We start from the raw sequence: 17,722 nt of genomic DNA on the forward strand, positions 1-17,722 counted from the left end.
ATAATATATTATTATATAAATAATATATGTAATATATTATTATATAAATAATTATATAAGTTTTTTTTTTTTATTTCGAGCTAAAACAAGCCGAACATGAGCGAACAAAGAGTTGTTTGTGTTCGGCTCGTTTATAATTCGAGCTTTAAAAACTTGTTCGTGTTTGGCTCGTTTACTTAACGAATGAGCCGAACACAAGCTATTTAACAAGCCGAACACGAGATGTTCTCGAACAACGAGTTTTTTTGAAAGCCCTAAGCCCAATATCGCCACCGTAGATCTCAAATGTTGGACTGGCTCTGATAGTGTGCACGAGGATTTTGGGTGCACTGAAGAAGAAGACTGACAGGAGAGGCACGGGTTAGCTCGTCGGAGCTCTTATATGCATGCATAAACACTTTGGCGATGGCACTATTTGGGAAGATCGATTCTTCCCCCTACTCCACAAATACAACAACCATCTTGCAAAGGGCATAAATAAAAGGAAGGTGGTCAATCCCAACAATCTTACTGCCACGAGTTATATGGAGAATTGAGCTCACAATAAGCCAACCGAAATCAATATTCATAAGCTTTTGAAGCACATAATTTAATGCGGCCCGATCTCAGGTCACTCGCTCAAATATGAGCTAAGCAGCAACCTAATGGAAATGAAGGAATGACACTCCTCAGATTCCAATTTAAGAGCCTTAGAAGATAAATTTATTAGTTTCTCCTCCTACACCTTACAATGGACTACACAATAGAGCCAGATTAAAAAATATTAAATGTCCTAAAATTCATAATGAGTATTGAGAAATTCAGTGCCTTAATCAATTTTGTAATTTAAAAACCCGTATACAGAATTAATCTTTACACTACCAAATGAGACTCGTTTTCCTATCACAAAAGCATTATAGCCCTTGTGCTCCTTGGCATTAGTCAGGAACTCACGAATTACAGGACAACTGCGGCATTGGGCTCCCTAACAAACTTGGCCTACCCCATATCCATGATTGTGTGTGTTCAACCCCACCATTTAGATTCATATATCATCTCTCCGGAATGAGCTTTCGATGCAGTAGGAAAGACTCAGACCTTTCCTGAGCTTGAGCACTTAAGAAATGATGAGTATCATGCGATCAATCACGCCACATCTTGCCCCTTCATCGCCAGCAAGATGTCATTTCTACAAAATTTACAGAACAAGAATCACAAGGAAAGGATTTCTAAGGCTCAGGAAGCTCAAGGCAAAGTGAAAATCAGACTAAACTCAAATCCTATTAATAAACGATACGGCGCCACAGCGCTGCATGTGTGGCACTGCAACACTAAGCTCTCTGTTTGTGAGTTTTGTGGTATCGGGTCAAGATTCGATCAGTACAGCCATCAAACCACGCCTGGAATGTTTGGTCACAATCAATGGAATTGATTTGGCGCTGTGTTGCTAGGTATCAGTGCTACGACACAAGGTAGGTTTCCCAACCATTTCAAATACCGTCCAAAAATTCAAAGTGACAATGCGGTTTTGACTGACGCTGCAACGTTATGACTGTATAGCATTGTTGTGCAATCGAGTCTAGAGCTACAGATACGGGCAAAGTGCCCAAGTGGGCATAAAACACATGGCAATCAAGCAAGATATTTGTTCTCGTCACGACGATAAAAGACAACACAGCGGTGCTGCAACAAATCATTTACAGCCAATTTTTTATAGAAAACCTCATAACACTATCGGCCGTTATATATTTTTTTGTTCGGAAAGAAAGAATGATTTTTTTTGTAAAATAAGAAAATGATTTTAATATAAATATGATTTTTAAAAGAAACATTTTAATTAAAAATGTATAAGACTAAACGAGTCTCACATATTAAATAGTTCAGAAGGTTAAATGTGATACCACAAGTAATACACAATCCCGAAGGATAAGCATGCCACTTAACAGTAGGCTCAACCACCTAAACTAAGAAGTTTGTAACATCCGTTTGGTCTGCAAAAACTTTTATGTATGGCCGACAAGTTCCATTACCTAATATAAGGATTAGATAAGGTTTATTTTACCTGAGTTCTAAGTTTCCTATAGAGACAAGACCTTATAGTTAATTACATCTTAAATGACCGAAGTCACTTAAAAAAACTCTCAATTAAAATCAGTGGTTTTACCTTCCAGATTTCAAATTCTAGGCTTCCACGATTGGACATAGAAAAATCAAATGAGAGTGGCTCAAATAGGAACAGTTTTTTTTAAGGAATCCAAAAGAATTAAGAGTAGGGGATATCACAGATCCAAAGAAACCCTGGTGATTTCTTATTTATCCTATTGTTTGGTTTTATGTCTTTGAAATGATGTTATTCAATGTTTATCAATGTTTAATCCATTCAATGTTTAATCCTGCAATTTACTTTAGAATTTAAGACTTACATTCGCACGATATCTGATCGTGCAAATGACCTAAAAAGATAGGAGAATTTACACCGTATCGCATGGTAACCTCGGAATCCTAAAAGTATTAGGTTTTATAATTGCATAACAGGATTAAGCAAAAACCTAAAGATAAGGTGAGGATTTACGCTGAGCTAAGCAAACCACCTCGAAGTCCTATGACTTGTTATTTAAACTAAGGAAAATGTTGCGTTGTCGTGAACTTATTTTGATATTGTAGATCCATCTCGAAGTTGATCCTATGTGTCCTCGTCGTGCTGCCCATGGTGTTCGCTTCGGATTCGATGTTAATTTTAAGGGTATATGCAATTGTTTAGTCAACGTTCTGCTGCCGGGTACCTCTTCTTAAACCAACTACTGACCTCCTATTCTAAGGTGTAATGTGTAAAAGAAACAGTAGCAGCTACAAGTATAATGACAGAATTTAAGAAATGAGCTAACATGCATTGTATCAACAAAAAAAATATCATATGGAAAACTCAAGAAAGAACGGTAAATGACCTACGATGAAAGAATGCTCGAGAAAATCGACAAATGACTCAACGGAAATCTCGAAGCAAAACAGCAAACTCAAAGAAATTCACCGAAAACACAGGAAGATCCCTGAAAAAAGACCACGAGTGCTTTACCAAAAATTCCAATAAAATCCCACGAAAAATCCGAAGAAAGAAAACCGCAAGCACTCGGGTCGGGGCTAAGTTCAGATACTGCATATTTGTACTCGAAAGACGTCGAAGGCTACTATCGGTCGCCCGGATGTACAGAGTCCGTCACTCACTCAACGAGAAGAGTGTCCTACTAAACCTAACTTAGGAGGGTACTCCTTAGCCCAGTATTAGTAATCAACAAGTGGACAATCAAGTTGCAATATATTTAAATTTTATATTTTAGCATGCACATGGATTTCAGACATACAAAATGAATTTACATCAATTTTGTAGTAAAATATTTTTTTACAAATATTGTATTTGCTCTTATCATGTTCTGTTCTTATCAGTTTTGAAAAATTACGATTGTCCACGAGTCGATTACGATGTCAAGAGTAGGACCGCCAATAACCTAAGAAGGTACGGGTCCCCCGCTAGTCTTGTGTCGGTGAATGATACTATCCCCTACAGTTTATCAGGTCTCAGGATTGGGTCCTGATGTCATAGGATGGAATATCATTCTACTCCACCATCGGCGTGCATGTGTTATCATCGCCCTAAGCCCCCATCGCCCTAATCCCCAAAAAAAAAAAGACCGACCTACTTGTGACATTGTTTGATGGTTTCATATATAGCAAAAGACAATATATGAGCACTTATGTGTCAGACATAAGCACTGAAAACATAATCAAGAAGCAAGGAAAAAAAAATAAAAATGGGGATGAGAGAGAGGAGGAACTAATCCACCCAAAAGATCAAAAAGGCAAAGGGTGAATCGATCCTCAAAATAGTGACCAAAAGTTCTGAAAAAGAGGGCCCAAGATCCTTGAATCAACAAAAAAAAAATATCATTTTCTCAAATTTCATAAATGAATCAACCCAAGAATAATATCCCTTCCGATTCTTGTTTCGAACAGATTGAAACGGACCCGAATCAATGTGACAATTGTATACGCGGCTCCACTGACACCTACATAATCACACGCCCAAGTCTGAACTCAAATGTGACATTTATGTTATTCAAATCTTAATGTCAAACTTCCAAAAAAAAAAAAAAAACTATTTTGTGAATGACAATTTTATAAGCTTTCAAATCCTTCATGAATCCAATTCATATCAACTTTATGATTTCTCGAAATGAAGTTATAAGAGTCTTTCATATTTCACGGATCAAATAAAGAAAAATAATCCAGGGACGGCAACCTTCTAAATTTCCAAAAAACATGTCAATATTAAAACCATTCAATTCCAACCTTAATCAAAAGCTTCTCATATCAAATAAGCATGAAATCATCCAGATAAAACCATATAAATGCTCACGGCCAGAAGCAACAGAGAGGGACGACCACCAACCCAACTTATCACATAGAGAAATCACAAGATAAGGCTCATGGCCAAGGCAGCAAAAAGAAAACCACCACCAATTTTTCTCATAGAGAAATCATGAGGTAAGACTCACGGGTAGCGGCAGCAAAAAGAAGACCACCATATATTTAAGCTCATGGGTAGGGTTAAGAAAGGGCACAACCAAACAACAGAATAAGCCCGCGGGTATAGGCCAGAAAAAGCACAACCAATCCCTAATACAATGTCACGGTTTGGGACAGGAAAGAGGACAAAAGCTCACGGGTAGGGGCAAGAAAAAGCACAACTAAGCCCCAAAATAGCACATTCAGCCAAATATTCATCACCCCGGCAATAGGAAACATTTAAACAAAATAGAAGGATACTACAAGAAATGCTCACAGCCAGGAACATCCAGAGAAGCCACTAATTCCTATTCAAGCAGGGTAGCAGCCAAAAGGGCAAACCGAGCCCAGTATAAGGGAAATCACAGCTAGATGCTCTCGGGTAAGAGCAACACGAGAAACCACCAACCCAAACCAACAATTTCCAATTCACTGGTAAAGATAACCAAAGAAAAAAAGCCACCAGCCAACAATACAAAAGGAGCCACGGGAGAGGGCTCACGGCCAGGGATAGCAAAGGGAAACCACCAACCATTTAAGATATAAATCCCCCAACCCAACATAAAAGCTCTCAACCGAAAGGTTCAAGGCCAAAAAAAGCAACACGGGGCCACAAAGCAAGCCCAAAAAGCTTCAAAATCTCATCTTTCCATCTAAAGGTGTTTCGAATCAGAGAAAGAAAACAAGAACGAAAGTAAACTTTTCTGAAATAAATTTAAAAGCTCTCAAAGAGACAACATTTCTTCCAACATACGATTTGAAAAAGAGGGGCAGCAACGGAGAATCAAAGAACCAAGGCATGGAGGTTCACGACCAGGGACAGCCAAGGGGAGCAACACAAAACCCCAAAAATCAAATAAAATCACCTTCATATGTTTCGAATAGAGGCAACCATAATAGGGAGCCAAAAATCAAGCCCCAAATCGATATTCCATTAAATATGCATTTCAAATACATAAACCGCAGCTTAGAGTTAAACTGAGACTTCAAAATAGACACCCAAGAGGTCTACAAAATTAAATTTCCAACCGACATGGAGTTCGAGCCAAGAAGACAACCCCAGGGAGCTGAAACCGAACCACAAAATCGACTTCTTAAAGTATTAAAACGGACTCTAACATATATTTGAATAGAGGAAATATCAGGAGATAAAACCAAGCATCTGAAATTAAATCCTTTAAGTTCTAAACAGATTTTAACATTCTTTTAAATAGTGACATCAGCTGTAAGGAGCAAAAAAATGACTCAAACCAACTACAAAAGGTTTTTAAAAAATCAAATTTCAGTTGTTTATGTATTCCAATCGTAGAAGGCATCAAAGAAACAGCAAAAACCATGCCTCAAATATGTTCAATACAGGGTCAACCCGATAAAGAAGGAGAAGGTAAAGCCTCGAGAAGGAGAAAGGTAGGCCAACCCAGCTCCTGCTATTGGAAAGTCGAAAAGTCGAGCGGCCACGTGAGGAAGGAGAAGAGTCGAAAAAGTAAGGCCTAACCCAATAGGTAACCAAAACCCATCCATCATGAGGCAAAATTGAGCCTAGCACAAGGGGCAAAAACTGAACCATTTCGAGGCAAAACCAAGCCCAGCACAAGGGCAAACCGAGCACAATAAAAGAGACAAACCGAGCCCAGCACAGGGGCAAACTGAGCCCAGCACAGGGGCAAACTGAGCCCAGCACAGGGGGCAAAGCGAGCCCAGCAAAAGGGACCAAAAACAGAGAAACATCCCAGGCAAACCGAGCCTAGCAAGAGGGGCTAAAACAGAAAAGAATTATAGTCAAAACGCAACTCCAAAAGGAGCTAAACTGAGCACATCAAATGGGTCAAAACAGGACCATCAAAATTTAGATATGTGGTATTTATGATTTAAGTTTTACTGTTAGATATGATTCATATTTAAGATTTGGTGTTTTTTAACAACAACACCAAATCTTTCATATCAAAGAAGAATTGGTAGATATGTGTAGAAAATAAATGATGGAAGAAACTTTTAAGTATCTTCATTTTTCTTTGTACAAGAGGAGACACGCGCATACAGTTGTTAAAAAACACTAACTAAATTTTGAAAAGTTGTTAACCTCCATTAAACACCAAATACCAATTCTACCAAATACCAATTAAACGCGCATATAAAAGGTATTCTACCAATTCAACATTCAAAATTTAGAAACTATCCATGCCAAATCTTTCATATCACATCGAAAATACCACTATTATAACTATTTAGTGAAATACACATTTTCATGCATAGCTAACATGGCATATATATAAAATCCATGATTAGATCTCAAAACAAGCCTAAACTTTACTTCAACGTGCTTTAGAAGGGAAAAGAAGTACTTTCATGTGCAAATCGAATGTAGATGGAAGAGAAATAACTCTTAATGCAAACGTAGCAATGCGACTTACCTTCCCAAGGCCTACATGGACAATAACAGTTTTATCAATTTTAAAATCTACACGTCCACATTTTGCCGCCTTTACAGCAGCAGAGACATCATTTGTCACAGATCCTAACTACAAAATGATAGAAATAATTTTTAAGTAGATAAACAAATATAAGCTTCATAGTATCAAATTAATAACTAGGAACTTACCTTGGGGTTTGGCATCAACCCACGCGGACCAAGAATCCGACCAATCTGATAAAAGAATACCAGATCAAATAATTAGGATAAGACTAATGATGATTTCATTAATGATCACATATATTCTAGAAAAATTAGATAACAAACCCTGGACAAACGAGGCATAAACATAGGAGTTGCTATGCACTTATCAAACTTTATTTTACCTCCTCCTGCAGATTTCAATCAAGAAATAATCAGGTCCTAAATTACCAATATTAGAAAAAAAAATAACTTTAGTTTTACACAGCTTCAGAAAGTTTCCAGAAAGGGTAAATTTCTGTTCGAGCTAAAATTTCAGAGCAAACTGAATGTCAATCTCATAATTTTAATAGTCATAAAAAAGTAATATAAAAAGTCAAATGCTACTAGGGGTATACCCAAGCTTAATTCTATGAATTCTAGCCGGCTCATGCCAACTTGTTTATTATGAAAGAGAAAATAATATTAATTCAAGCTAATGTTATAATAAAATCACAAAAAGATACACAGAATAAGCAATCATATCATAAATAATAAGAATTCACTTGATATAAAATGTAAAATATCATTTTTAAATATTTTTAATTGTTTAAAGAGAAATCTATGAATTTTAATATATTTTGAGTATATTTAACATTAATTATTTTTTAAACGAGCTGGCTCACAAACAAACGTGTCGAGTCGAGGCTCGCTTGACTTGGCTTATTAGCTCATCAAGCTCAACTCACAAACCAATTATCAAGTCAAGTCCGAGCCGGCTCATGAGTGAGCTTGCTCCTTTACACCTTTAAATGCAACTATTCTTAAGTTGCATATCAAATCAAGAAGGCAACAAGTAATCAATGAGCTATTGAAGTAATAGAAAATTAATAGGGACATTTATATACATACCACCAAATTCCTACATATTTACCTATCTAACACCTAACTTCACATTCTACAATTAAACTGCCAAAATCTTTCATATTACATCAACAATACCACCATTTTAACTTTCAAAAAGTGAATTGCATTTTTTCATGCATAGGTAAGTAAGGTGGCATGCAAGTATAAATTAAAGTTTAGGTATTAAATATGTAAAGACATAGGAATTAAGTGGTATGTATGTAGATCTTCCAAATTAATATGTTTGGAGCAGCACCCCTGTACCAGCTTTTATCTCCTCGATGAGCTCATCACCACCCACAACATCCGCACCTGCAACCCTCGCTTCATCAGCTGCTACTCCTTCTGCAAATACAGCAACCCTAACAGTCTAACGAGCGAGCTTATCAGGTTAAGAAATTCGATACAGAAAACAAAAAAAAAATGGCCTCGAAATGAAGCTGACTTGTACCTTTCCTGTACCATGAGGTAGCGTTAATGCACCACGAACCATCTGTGATTACAATATCCATATGAAATGCAACATAGCAAGATTGAACAGAACTATTTATAACATTCTATTACCATAAAAGATAACTTTAAACAAATGTAAGGAAAAACAAATACAGTAACCGCAGAATTTTAATGAACATAGTATCATACTAAGAGTTTGGTGGCATTTTAAATAAGGAAAATTTACTTACATACCATACAACTTTTATGGATTTACATATCTAGCACCTAAACTTTCATATTTACATTGATAACACCTTGATGCTACAAACATATACATAAAAATGTGCATTTCACTTTTAAAAAGTTAGAAGAAGTGGTGTTTTTGATGTGATGATAGAAGTTTGAGTTTTATGAATGTCAACATGAAGTTTTAGGTGTTAGATATGTAAATACATAAGAATTGTGTGGTATGTATGTAAATGCTCCTTTTAATGAATATGCAGTGTAACCAAAACTTAGCAGGCTTAGTAAACAAGACCTGATCACTTCGACGCGGATCAACACCCAGGTTTACATGAGCCTCGACTGATTCGAGAAAATTTCTCTTAGCATTACCCTGAAAAAATAAGAAGTGTTAAACAGATTACAGTGACGAATAATTTGTACAATATTTAAATATAAATAATGATATCAGAAGGATTTAAATGAAGACTTCAGCGTTTAAACATAAAAACAATGGAAGATTTACATACATAACACTCAATCCTTATGTATTAACATATCTAACGCCTAAACTTCAATTTTTATATGCATACCAGCTTACATATGCATGAAAAGGTACAATTCACTTTCTAAAAGTTAAAATCGTTGTATTTTTTATGCGATGTGAAAGATTTGAGTGGTATAAACATAAAAAGTAAAGTACAGATGACAGACATGTAAATGAATTAGAATTAGGCGGTATGTATGTAAATGCCCTAGAGACACCATTGTATTTCTACTCATCGACTTCAGGTGACTCCTACAATTAGATAGGAAAGCTTGATGATTAATTTCTGAAGAAACAATTCATCATATTTTCTTTTGTCAATTAACTATTTCCTTCATCATTGGTTAATTTATGACAAGAATTCAGAATATTTATCTGACAATATCATGATTCTCACATTGTTAAAGATGTAACAGAATTTTCTTTCAGAGAAAAACCCATTCATAATCGATATAATCAAAATTTTTAAAAGAATGAAAATGTATAATGATTGTTAGACAGCTTTAAAGAATTATTCGCTTCCAGCCTCTCACTCTTAAGCTCTAAGGATCTAGCATTTATTATCTTGAGGATTTGACAAATGATACTCGGAGAATTTGACCTCAACAGCTTTGATTCTCTTGTATTTATCTAAATAGCTTCCATCTTCCACCCTCCATCTCCTTTAAAATCTATTTCCTCCTATAGCAGTCAAGGCAGACAGCATCCTTTCCTTCCCATTTAAAACAATTATCTGCATCATAATTCCACCCACTTCAACTCAAGGTGTCAAAAATTGACCCAATGCTTCAACTTGAATTAAAAAAAAAACTGGGTTTGGCTTCACCGACCAAACCAAAATTGGCGCAAAACCAACCCACTAGGGCTGTCAATTTAGCTCAAACACCATTAGTTGCTCCAAAATTGATTCAAATTTTAGCTCGAATCGAGATCGGGTAGAAATAAACGAGCAATGGTATGAGCAAAAACATTGGATTGAATTTTTTTTCGAGATGATTTCGAGCCATACACGGAACGGCTAAAACTAACTTGAAATCGACTCAAAGTATTTTTTATTTATTAAAAGTATATATGTAAATACATATGAATTGGATGGTATGTATGAAAATGCCCGTGTGTTTAGATATGCAAATACATATAGAATATGTTATGTATGTAAAGGCCCAATTTCATCCCCCTTGCCCTGCTATTTAAAAGATATATAAATATATAAGATGTGAGTGATATGCATGTAAATGCCAGAAAAAAAAACCCACGAACCCCACCACACGTTTAAACGTTCTATATGGAAAATAAATGAGTGATATGTATGTAAATTCCAGAAAAAACAAAATCCCACATTTTGCAACTCAGTCTCCACCACCGGGCTTTCAATCCCATATTGGGCATATGAATGTTAACATTGTCGTTTAAAAATATAAAATGATTAGATTTTCAAAAATTATGTGATGACGCGCACATGGAGAATTTAATTCGAGACGAACACAAGTCATGTCAAATTTATTCGAGTCAAATATAAACAAAAATAAATTTAAAGGAAATAACTCAACTTGAGACATCTTGTTCGATTTTGAGCCAAATTGAGTCAATTTCGAGTTGGAACGGATCCAAACAACTCAATTTTGAGTTAGCTCGTTTCGATTTCGAGCCAGATCGAGTTCAAGTCAATTTTGAGCCAAGATGGCTTGAAATCGAACATAATAAGCCATGATCCAATTTCGATTTGAACTCAATCTATTCAAGTCGATTTCGACTCGGCCCTAGCTCGACTTGAAATAAGCTCGTTAACAACCCTACAACTTGCGAACCTAAAATTGACCAAAATTAACTAGCAAACCCAAAATCAACCTGAATAGTTGTTGTCTTATGTTAAACGAGCTAAATGGGTCAGGTTTGGGTCGACAGGTTGAAGATGGGTCGAGTTTGGGTTGGATTTTCTAACCTTTTTAACATTTGGGTCGGATTTGCGTCGAGTAGTTTTGGGTTGGGTTAATTTCAGGTCAAACCGAAACCCGGCTCCCAAACTCGAGTTGACACCCTTACTTCCACCATCTAAGAAATCATAAGTATATTGTTAGGATCCTCCAATTTCCCCGAGTGTACTCCCCATCATTTGAAAGTTAGTGTAAAATTCTTTCCATCTAGACTACAAGATGCATCAAAAACAAGGAGTATCATTAACTCCATATCAACTTCATGTAAGACCTTTCCTAAACCTTCGACTAAGCAGAACAGTCCCCAAACACCAGCAAATCCTATTATTCTCTAACAATGATTCCACTAGCAAGCTTACCTTCCTCTTATCCTCAATCGCATTTTCCATAAATCACTAAACCCAAATATTGTTGTCACCGCCACCACCACCAGCACCAACTCTTCCAACATAGGACAACCACCTCACTCTAGATATGCCATCAGTCGGCCCACCAAATGCATTCAAGTTCAAGTTCAAGCATCCCAAAGAACGTCTTAAAAATATCCAAGCAATCTGCCAACAAACTCTAACCTCTTGTTAAACGCAAACCTATCCTAATCCATATTAAAACCTCAAATTTTCTACTTTAAACAAACATAAAGTCTGCCTGAAATGCAACCCAAATAAAGCCAAAAAAGTCAATAAAATATTAACCAGTCTGAGCTGGTCTATTTTATACGGTCAAACACCCCCTTTTTCTATGACTCCTTACCTAAACGTCTGATCTTGCCTAAAGAGCATTCCAGCAAATAGAAGTTTCAATTATTTTCTGCAATAAAGGATTTACTATTTCCATTCGTAGAACTACTATTATGCATAGGACTAAACATTAAGTCTGCTTGAGAAATCTTCTTGAGTCTAAAATATGCAACTCACCTTTAACTTATTTAATATTAGACAAATTGTGTAAATTCACTGAAAGTGTCCTTTTTACAAATTTTGAAATTATTTCGATTATATGCTATAATTTCAGAAAAAAATATTTCTAATTTCAAAATTTTACTTTCTAGTCCAAACTTTTGATCAAAAAAAATAAACTAAGAAAATCCTTCTATTATCCTAAAATAATGTGAGAAATAATGAGAGGGTGTTATGAGCTGATAAATGATCCATTTTTTTGCTGAATTTGAATTATTTCACTACTCCATATGTTACGTTCAATTGATGGCACAATATCAAAATTCAAGCAAGTAAAAATTACAGTCAACAAATAACTTGTTATTGCATTGCATATGAAAACTATTGCATCACGTTTAGCATTTTATAGCGTCTTCTGCACCATTGTTTGAGATTTAGCCTATCAAGCAGAGTGGAAATCCTTTTGCTTGTCAGCTTAGTACAGATTCAACACTTGGAACCAAAGTGGTCAACTTCTTCGAGAAATCATCTACCTTATTTGCTTTTGTAATTTATATTGTTGTTTATCATTAGTTAATTTGACATGAGTTATGATGGAAATTATAAATTTTTTTTCTTTTGTTCAAAAGGTTCTTCTATAAAAGGAGTATGACAATTGATGTAACTAAAATAATTATAATAATGAAAAAAATTTATTTTTAAGCAGATTTAATGAACTCCGGCACTCTCCCACTTAATAGTGTTTCAAGATTCACAACAAGATACTTCGAGAATTCTACGCAACAATTATGAGGAATCAATTGCATTTGTCTCATTCATTTGCAAATTCATCTACTTGACCATATCCCTTCTTGCTCCCTCAAAAGTCCCATGAAATCATTTCCTACCCATTTAGAACTTTTATGCACATTATTATTCCTCCAAATTCAACTAACTAAATAGATTACATATGCACATTAACACTATAGTGATCTTCTAACTTCCCTCACGCTTCATGCCATCAATATGAATGATAATCTTTTAATAATGACTCTATGAAGCCTATAATAGGTAACAACATTAGTTTGAATAAGTCAAGTCCACCATATGAACCTTACATGTCACATAATTGAAACATTTAAGTAATTTTACGTTATACTTCAACAAAATTACATAAAACAAATTTTCTGTGAAAATAATTGAAACTTGTTCGAAGCAAATGACTTTTGTCAGGCAGCAAAATTTTTTAAATCTTACAGCAACAAAGCAAATAGACATTAATATGTAAAGAAAATCAGGATGCTAAATTCATTCATCATAAAAAAATTGGCCGGGGCTCTTGTTTTTGCAAAAACTAACATATAATTCCTTTAATAAAGCAATAAGAGCATTTCCAAGGCCCAGCATAGTAATCCTATATATCGGGTGGCCGCTGTTTGACAAACTTAAATCTATGAATACATTTGGTGAGCGAGCCGAGACCAATTAAGCAAACTACAGGAATACGTACTAACCTTGACCTCACGTATGGCGGCGGCCAAATCAATGGGAACCTTCGTAGGTCGTTTATCCAGCTTAATCAGTGTCGGGAATGGGATGATCTCCTCCTGCGTCAATCCAAAATAGCTCCTCACCCTTGCATCAGACTGGATCTTCCTTGCCTCACTCTGGAGATCCCCCTGTGCAAAGTCTCCCTCTGCAGCATCAGGAGCCGCCGTCCTGTCCTCCGGTAGCGGCGCCACACGTGATGGATAAGAAACCGGAGCTATCTTCGGGACATCCTTCACAAAACGCACGTCCCGTCGAGTCCACCCCCGCCGATCAAAGCCAGGTGAAACCTCTCCGGCTTCCTTCGGGGAAGAAATGGTCCTTTCTCTCAGTTCCAGTTCCCTTATCGGATAAGGTTTTCCGTCGGTTGAAGAGGGTTTGTTCTCGTCGCCCTCAGGTGATTCTTTGGGCTTTGGGGGGTAGGCAACGGGCGTGATGGGTATGGAAGATGAGTGCCTGTGAAAACCTAGAAATGGAGAGCTCAGCCTGTGGGAGGTTTCGGAAGGAAGAGAAGGGGAGACGGGGGGGTGGGGGAGGAAGAGTGTAGGTGGTCGCCGGAGAGAACAGCGGCGAGCATGTGAGAGGAGCATCTCGCGATGCGCGATTGGGACGGTAGTGGTTTAGGCTTTGGGTTTTGTAAAAATGATAAAATTGAAGGAGATTTTGCATAGCAACCACACAAAATATAATTATTTACAGCTTAAGCATCAAAATTTTAATATTTATAAATTAATCTTCTTTTTTTTCTTTCAACATTTCGCCTTTCAAAATAATTTATTGATGGGTAAATTTATAATTAATAAATTATTGGTTATTTTCATCTTCCTAACCCTTCTACATTTCTCGCATGTGACAATCAAATAACGGACTTTCTTAATTGCATCTTGCGTAAAACCCACTAAGTAGAAAATTCATAAATCTAATTTCTTAATGATGTTGCATAAATTATGGCACATAATTCACATTTCATAAGGGATTGCATAGGTTTAAAAAAAAAAATAAGAGAAACATAAAGCAAATTAATACATTTGTATAAAACAGAGGCACAAGAGCTCCGTGAATGTAGAGAATAGAGAATAGTACAAGGCAATTAAATTATATTCATACTAGTATTGTATGTGTACATTCCTCATGTAGCGAGAAGAGTTTAATTAATATATATAACCATATGAACGATCTGGAGTTTTTTGGTTATGTAGAGGTGATGAACAATTCAGATTGAGTGGTGAGTTAAAATACAACAGCTTAATCGCCTTTTTCAGGCGCAGTTGTTGCACTTTGTTAGTAGAGTTATGAATGTATGCATTAAATTGGACATATTGGAGTTGTGTGATTTCAAACTTATTTGATACTTTGTTTTTCTCTATTTACAACTTATCTCTATGATGAACTGAGTTGAAAACAAGGTCAACAACAAGCACCTCTTATCTCTCAGCCTACCTTTTTTGTTATCCCCTTCGTTTTTTTATAACTAAGTTAAAAAAAAAACTTCATAAAGAAAAATATGATCTAATGGAAGTTGCAGAGAATTTTGAAGACCATAGGAAGATCACAAGATTTTGTTGGTGATATTGTTATAAAGCATGGTGATCTTATGTACATCTAATGATTTTATATATTCCATTAAGATAAAATTTATTTGGAGTATAAAATCTCAACTAAAATTCTTGGTGTTGATGCTCGATGACCTTTTGACCTTCATTTAAGAATATTGATTAATTGTAGCTTGTCCCCGGAGAAGATAAAATAATTATAAGTCTTGTTGGGAATTTAATATGCACAATTAAGATAGATTGCCCCCAATAGGAGCTTAGTGACATCGAACTCTTTTGAGGTTTATGTCTTCTAAAATTTTTAGATGAATATCTAGCTGCTTGATTAAGTAAAAAACCACAATCAAAGTTAATGCACATTCTTTATATGATAAAAGATTATATAATTTTTTAGGTTTGTGTCTTCTAAAACTTTTAAAATGTACTTTCACCTTCCAAGGCTTATAGTCTTCTAGTATATTTTGAATGCATTTATACTATTTGACTTATGAATTTTTTTTAATGAATATATACTTTATGAGGCCTATAACATTCATAAATTTATTTAGTGTGCATGTGTCTTCTTTGCCTTATAAATTTCTGAGCTTTTTTAGTATGCATATATCATCCAAGGCTTATAGCCTTCTAAGTATAAAGATACATGAACGATACAAAATCGTGAGACCATCAAACCAAAGAAAACAGCACATTGATGGATGAGAGTTTGAGTTATTACAAATGGAAGATGCAATTACAGAAGTTATTGGATAGAGTTGTTATCAGGCCAAAATAAATAATGTCTCGATGAATGAGAGTTTAGGCAATTACATTATATCCTTTTGAATCTTTTTTGAAGTATATATGTATTTTTTTAGGCTTATAACCTTGTAAGGTTATTTTAATATGTATATACATTTTAAGGCTTGTAGTCTTTTGAGATTTTTTTAGTGATACTCTATCAACCACTTGTTCTCAGCCTTCTACTGAGAATCTTGTCCACTAACAGCTTCACGTCGTGGTTATCTTATGACATGTCTTCAATGGTATAAGGTTTTGTCCACTTCTTCTTTCCCATCAAGACTACCAGATAAACATATCTTTCAAGGGTATGAATGGAGAAATTGACATTTGCTCGTAAGAGATCCTTCTGGAAATAATCATCTCCACTCCCAACTTCTCATTGAGACTATTTCATAGGCTTGTCTTATAAGCGTATAAATAAGGGTTTTATTTACCACTTGCTCTCAATAGGCCTTTTTATTGACAATATGTCCACTACTAGGTTTATAACGAGACTAACTTATGTGTGTGTCTTCCAAAGTATAAGTGAAAATTATATCTGTCATTTGTTTTTAATGAATTTTTCTAGTGAATTTTTTTGTCTATTAATGTCTTCTCATTTAGAGCACCTCAAGGCATGTATTTAAGAAAAATTAAGTGTGGACTATGTGATACTTTCACCTGAGGGATGTCCTAGTAAGATCATGTCTACTGCAAGCTTCCCATTCATACTACCTCATTAGTGTGTATATCAAGGGTATAAGTGGAGATAGTTGTTTTCTTGGTTCTTTTTGAAGACTCTGAATTGTCAACTTGTCTATTTATATGTTTTTGTATAATTTTTTTATATGTCACATGCAAAGAAAATAGACATATATATTTATTATGCAATAAAATAAATCATAGACATCATGTTAAAAAGATTTTTCATACACATGCAAGGAAAGCATGAAACATGCAAGAAAGCATAAAAGCATGCAAGTGATCGATTGATCGAGACATAGTGGCCAGTCAAATCAAAAAGATGGGTCGATCAATCTAGGACAATCGATCAGGCCCAAAATATTGGGTGATTCGACCAGAACGACCGATCACATCAAAAGTGATTGGTTGATCATGTTGGGGATGCTGATCAAACTGAAGTGACATGATGAACGAACCAAAGGGGTCGATCGAATATGAAAGATATGGTGATCGGACCAAAGTAGCCGATCAAACCCAAAGTGATAATTAGATCGTGTCAGGGCGACCGATCAAGCCTGAGTGATTGGGTCGAACCCAAAAGAGCAGGTGATCGATCCGGGATAATTGGTCAAATCCAAAGAGATCAGTAAATCTTAGTGAGGTGGTCGATCAAACTGAAGTGACCAGGTGATAGGACTGGAGTGGTAGATCGAACCCAAAAGAGCGGGTGATCGCCCGTGTACGACCGATCGATTGATCATGTTGAGGCGGTCGATCAAACCGAAGTGGGTGATCAAACCAGTAGTAAGAAATCGATTAGGCTAATTACAGTCTACTTCTGTTAAGTCATAGTTTGGAAGATGAAAATTCCTATGATAATAACATTAAATCACAATATTCAAATTATAAAAATTAAAGTAAGAAAGACAAGTTAAAATGGGTTTGATGAATGCTAACAAAAATGTAATTTAAAAAACTAAGTTTACTAAACTAATTTCTAAACTTCAAAGTTAAATTTATTAAGACTAAACAAAGTTTTGTGATTAAGAGTTCAAATTTAAGAAAACATCATTCCCTTTTACAATGAGTATATTGTTAGTGGAGTAATTAAAATCATTTAAAATTAT

The 17,722-nt window shown here is 35.5% G+C and overlaps 1 protein-coding gene across 1 annotated transcript in view; it reads right to left on the reverse strand.

Annotated features, from left to right (window-relative positions):
* LOC110018222 (50S ribosomal protein L1) overlaps nucleotides 1-14,237 on the reverse strand; it is a 32,031-nt gene extending 17,794 nt beyond the window's left edge. Inside the window, exons 1-7 of the mRNA XM_020715478.1 lie at nucleotides 13,566-14,237; nucleotides 9,009-9,086; nucleotides 8,487-8,528; nucleotides 8,300-8,405; nucleotides 7,277-7,341; nucleotides 7,139-7,183; nucleotides 6,951-7,058 (exon numbers count right to left, since the gene is read on the reverse strand). Coding sequence (XP_020571137.1) covers nucleotides 6,951-7,058; nucleotides 7,139-7,183; nucleotides 7,277-7,341; nucleotides 8,300-8,405; nucleotides 8,487-8,528; nucleotides 9,009-9,086; nucleotides 13,566-14,189 — 1,068 coding nt within the window. The 5' untranslated portion in view covers nucleotides 14,190-14,237. The remainder of the gene's footprint in view (nucleotides 1-6,950; nucleotides 7,059-7,138; nucleotides 7,184-7,276; nucleotides 7,342-8,299; nucleotides 8,406-8,486; nucleotides 8,529-9,008; nucleotides 9,087-13,565) is intronic.
* Between the last annotated feature and the right edge of the window lie 3,485 nt (nucleotides 14,238-17,722).

This window comes from Phalaenopsis equestris, unplaced genomic scaffold (genome assembly GCF_001263595.1).
Source record: "Phalaenopsis equestris unplaced genomic scaffold, ASM126359v1 Scaffold000006, whole genome shotgun sequence".
NCBI classification, from domain to species: Eukaryota; Viridiplantae; Streptophyta; class Magnoliopsida; order Asparagales; family Orchidaceae; genus Phalaenopsis; species Phalaenopsis equestris.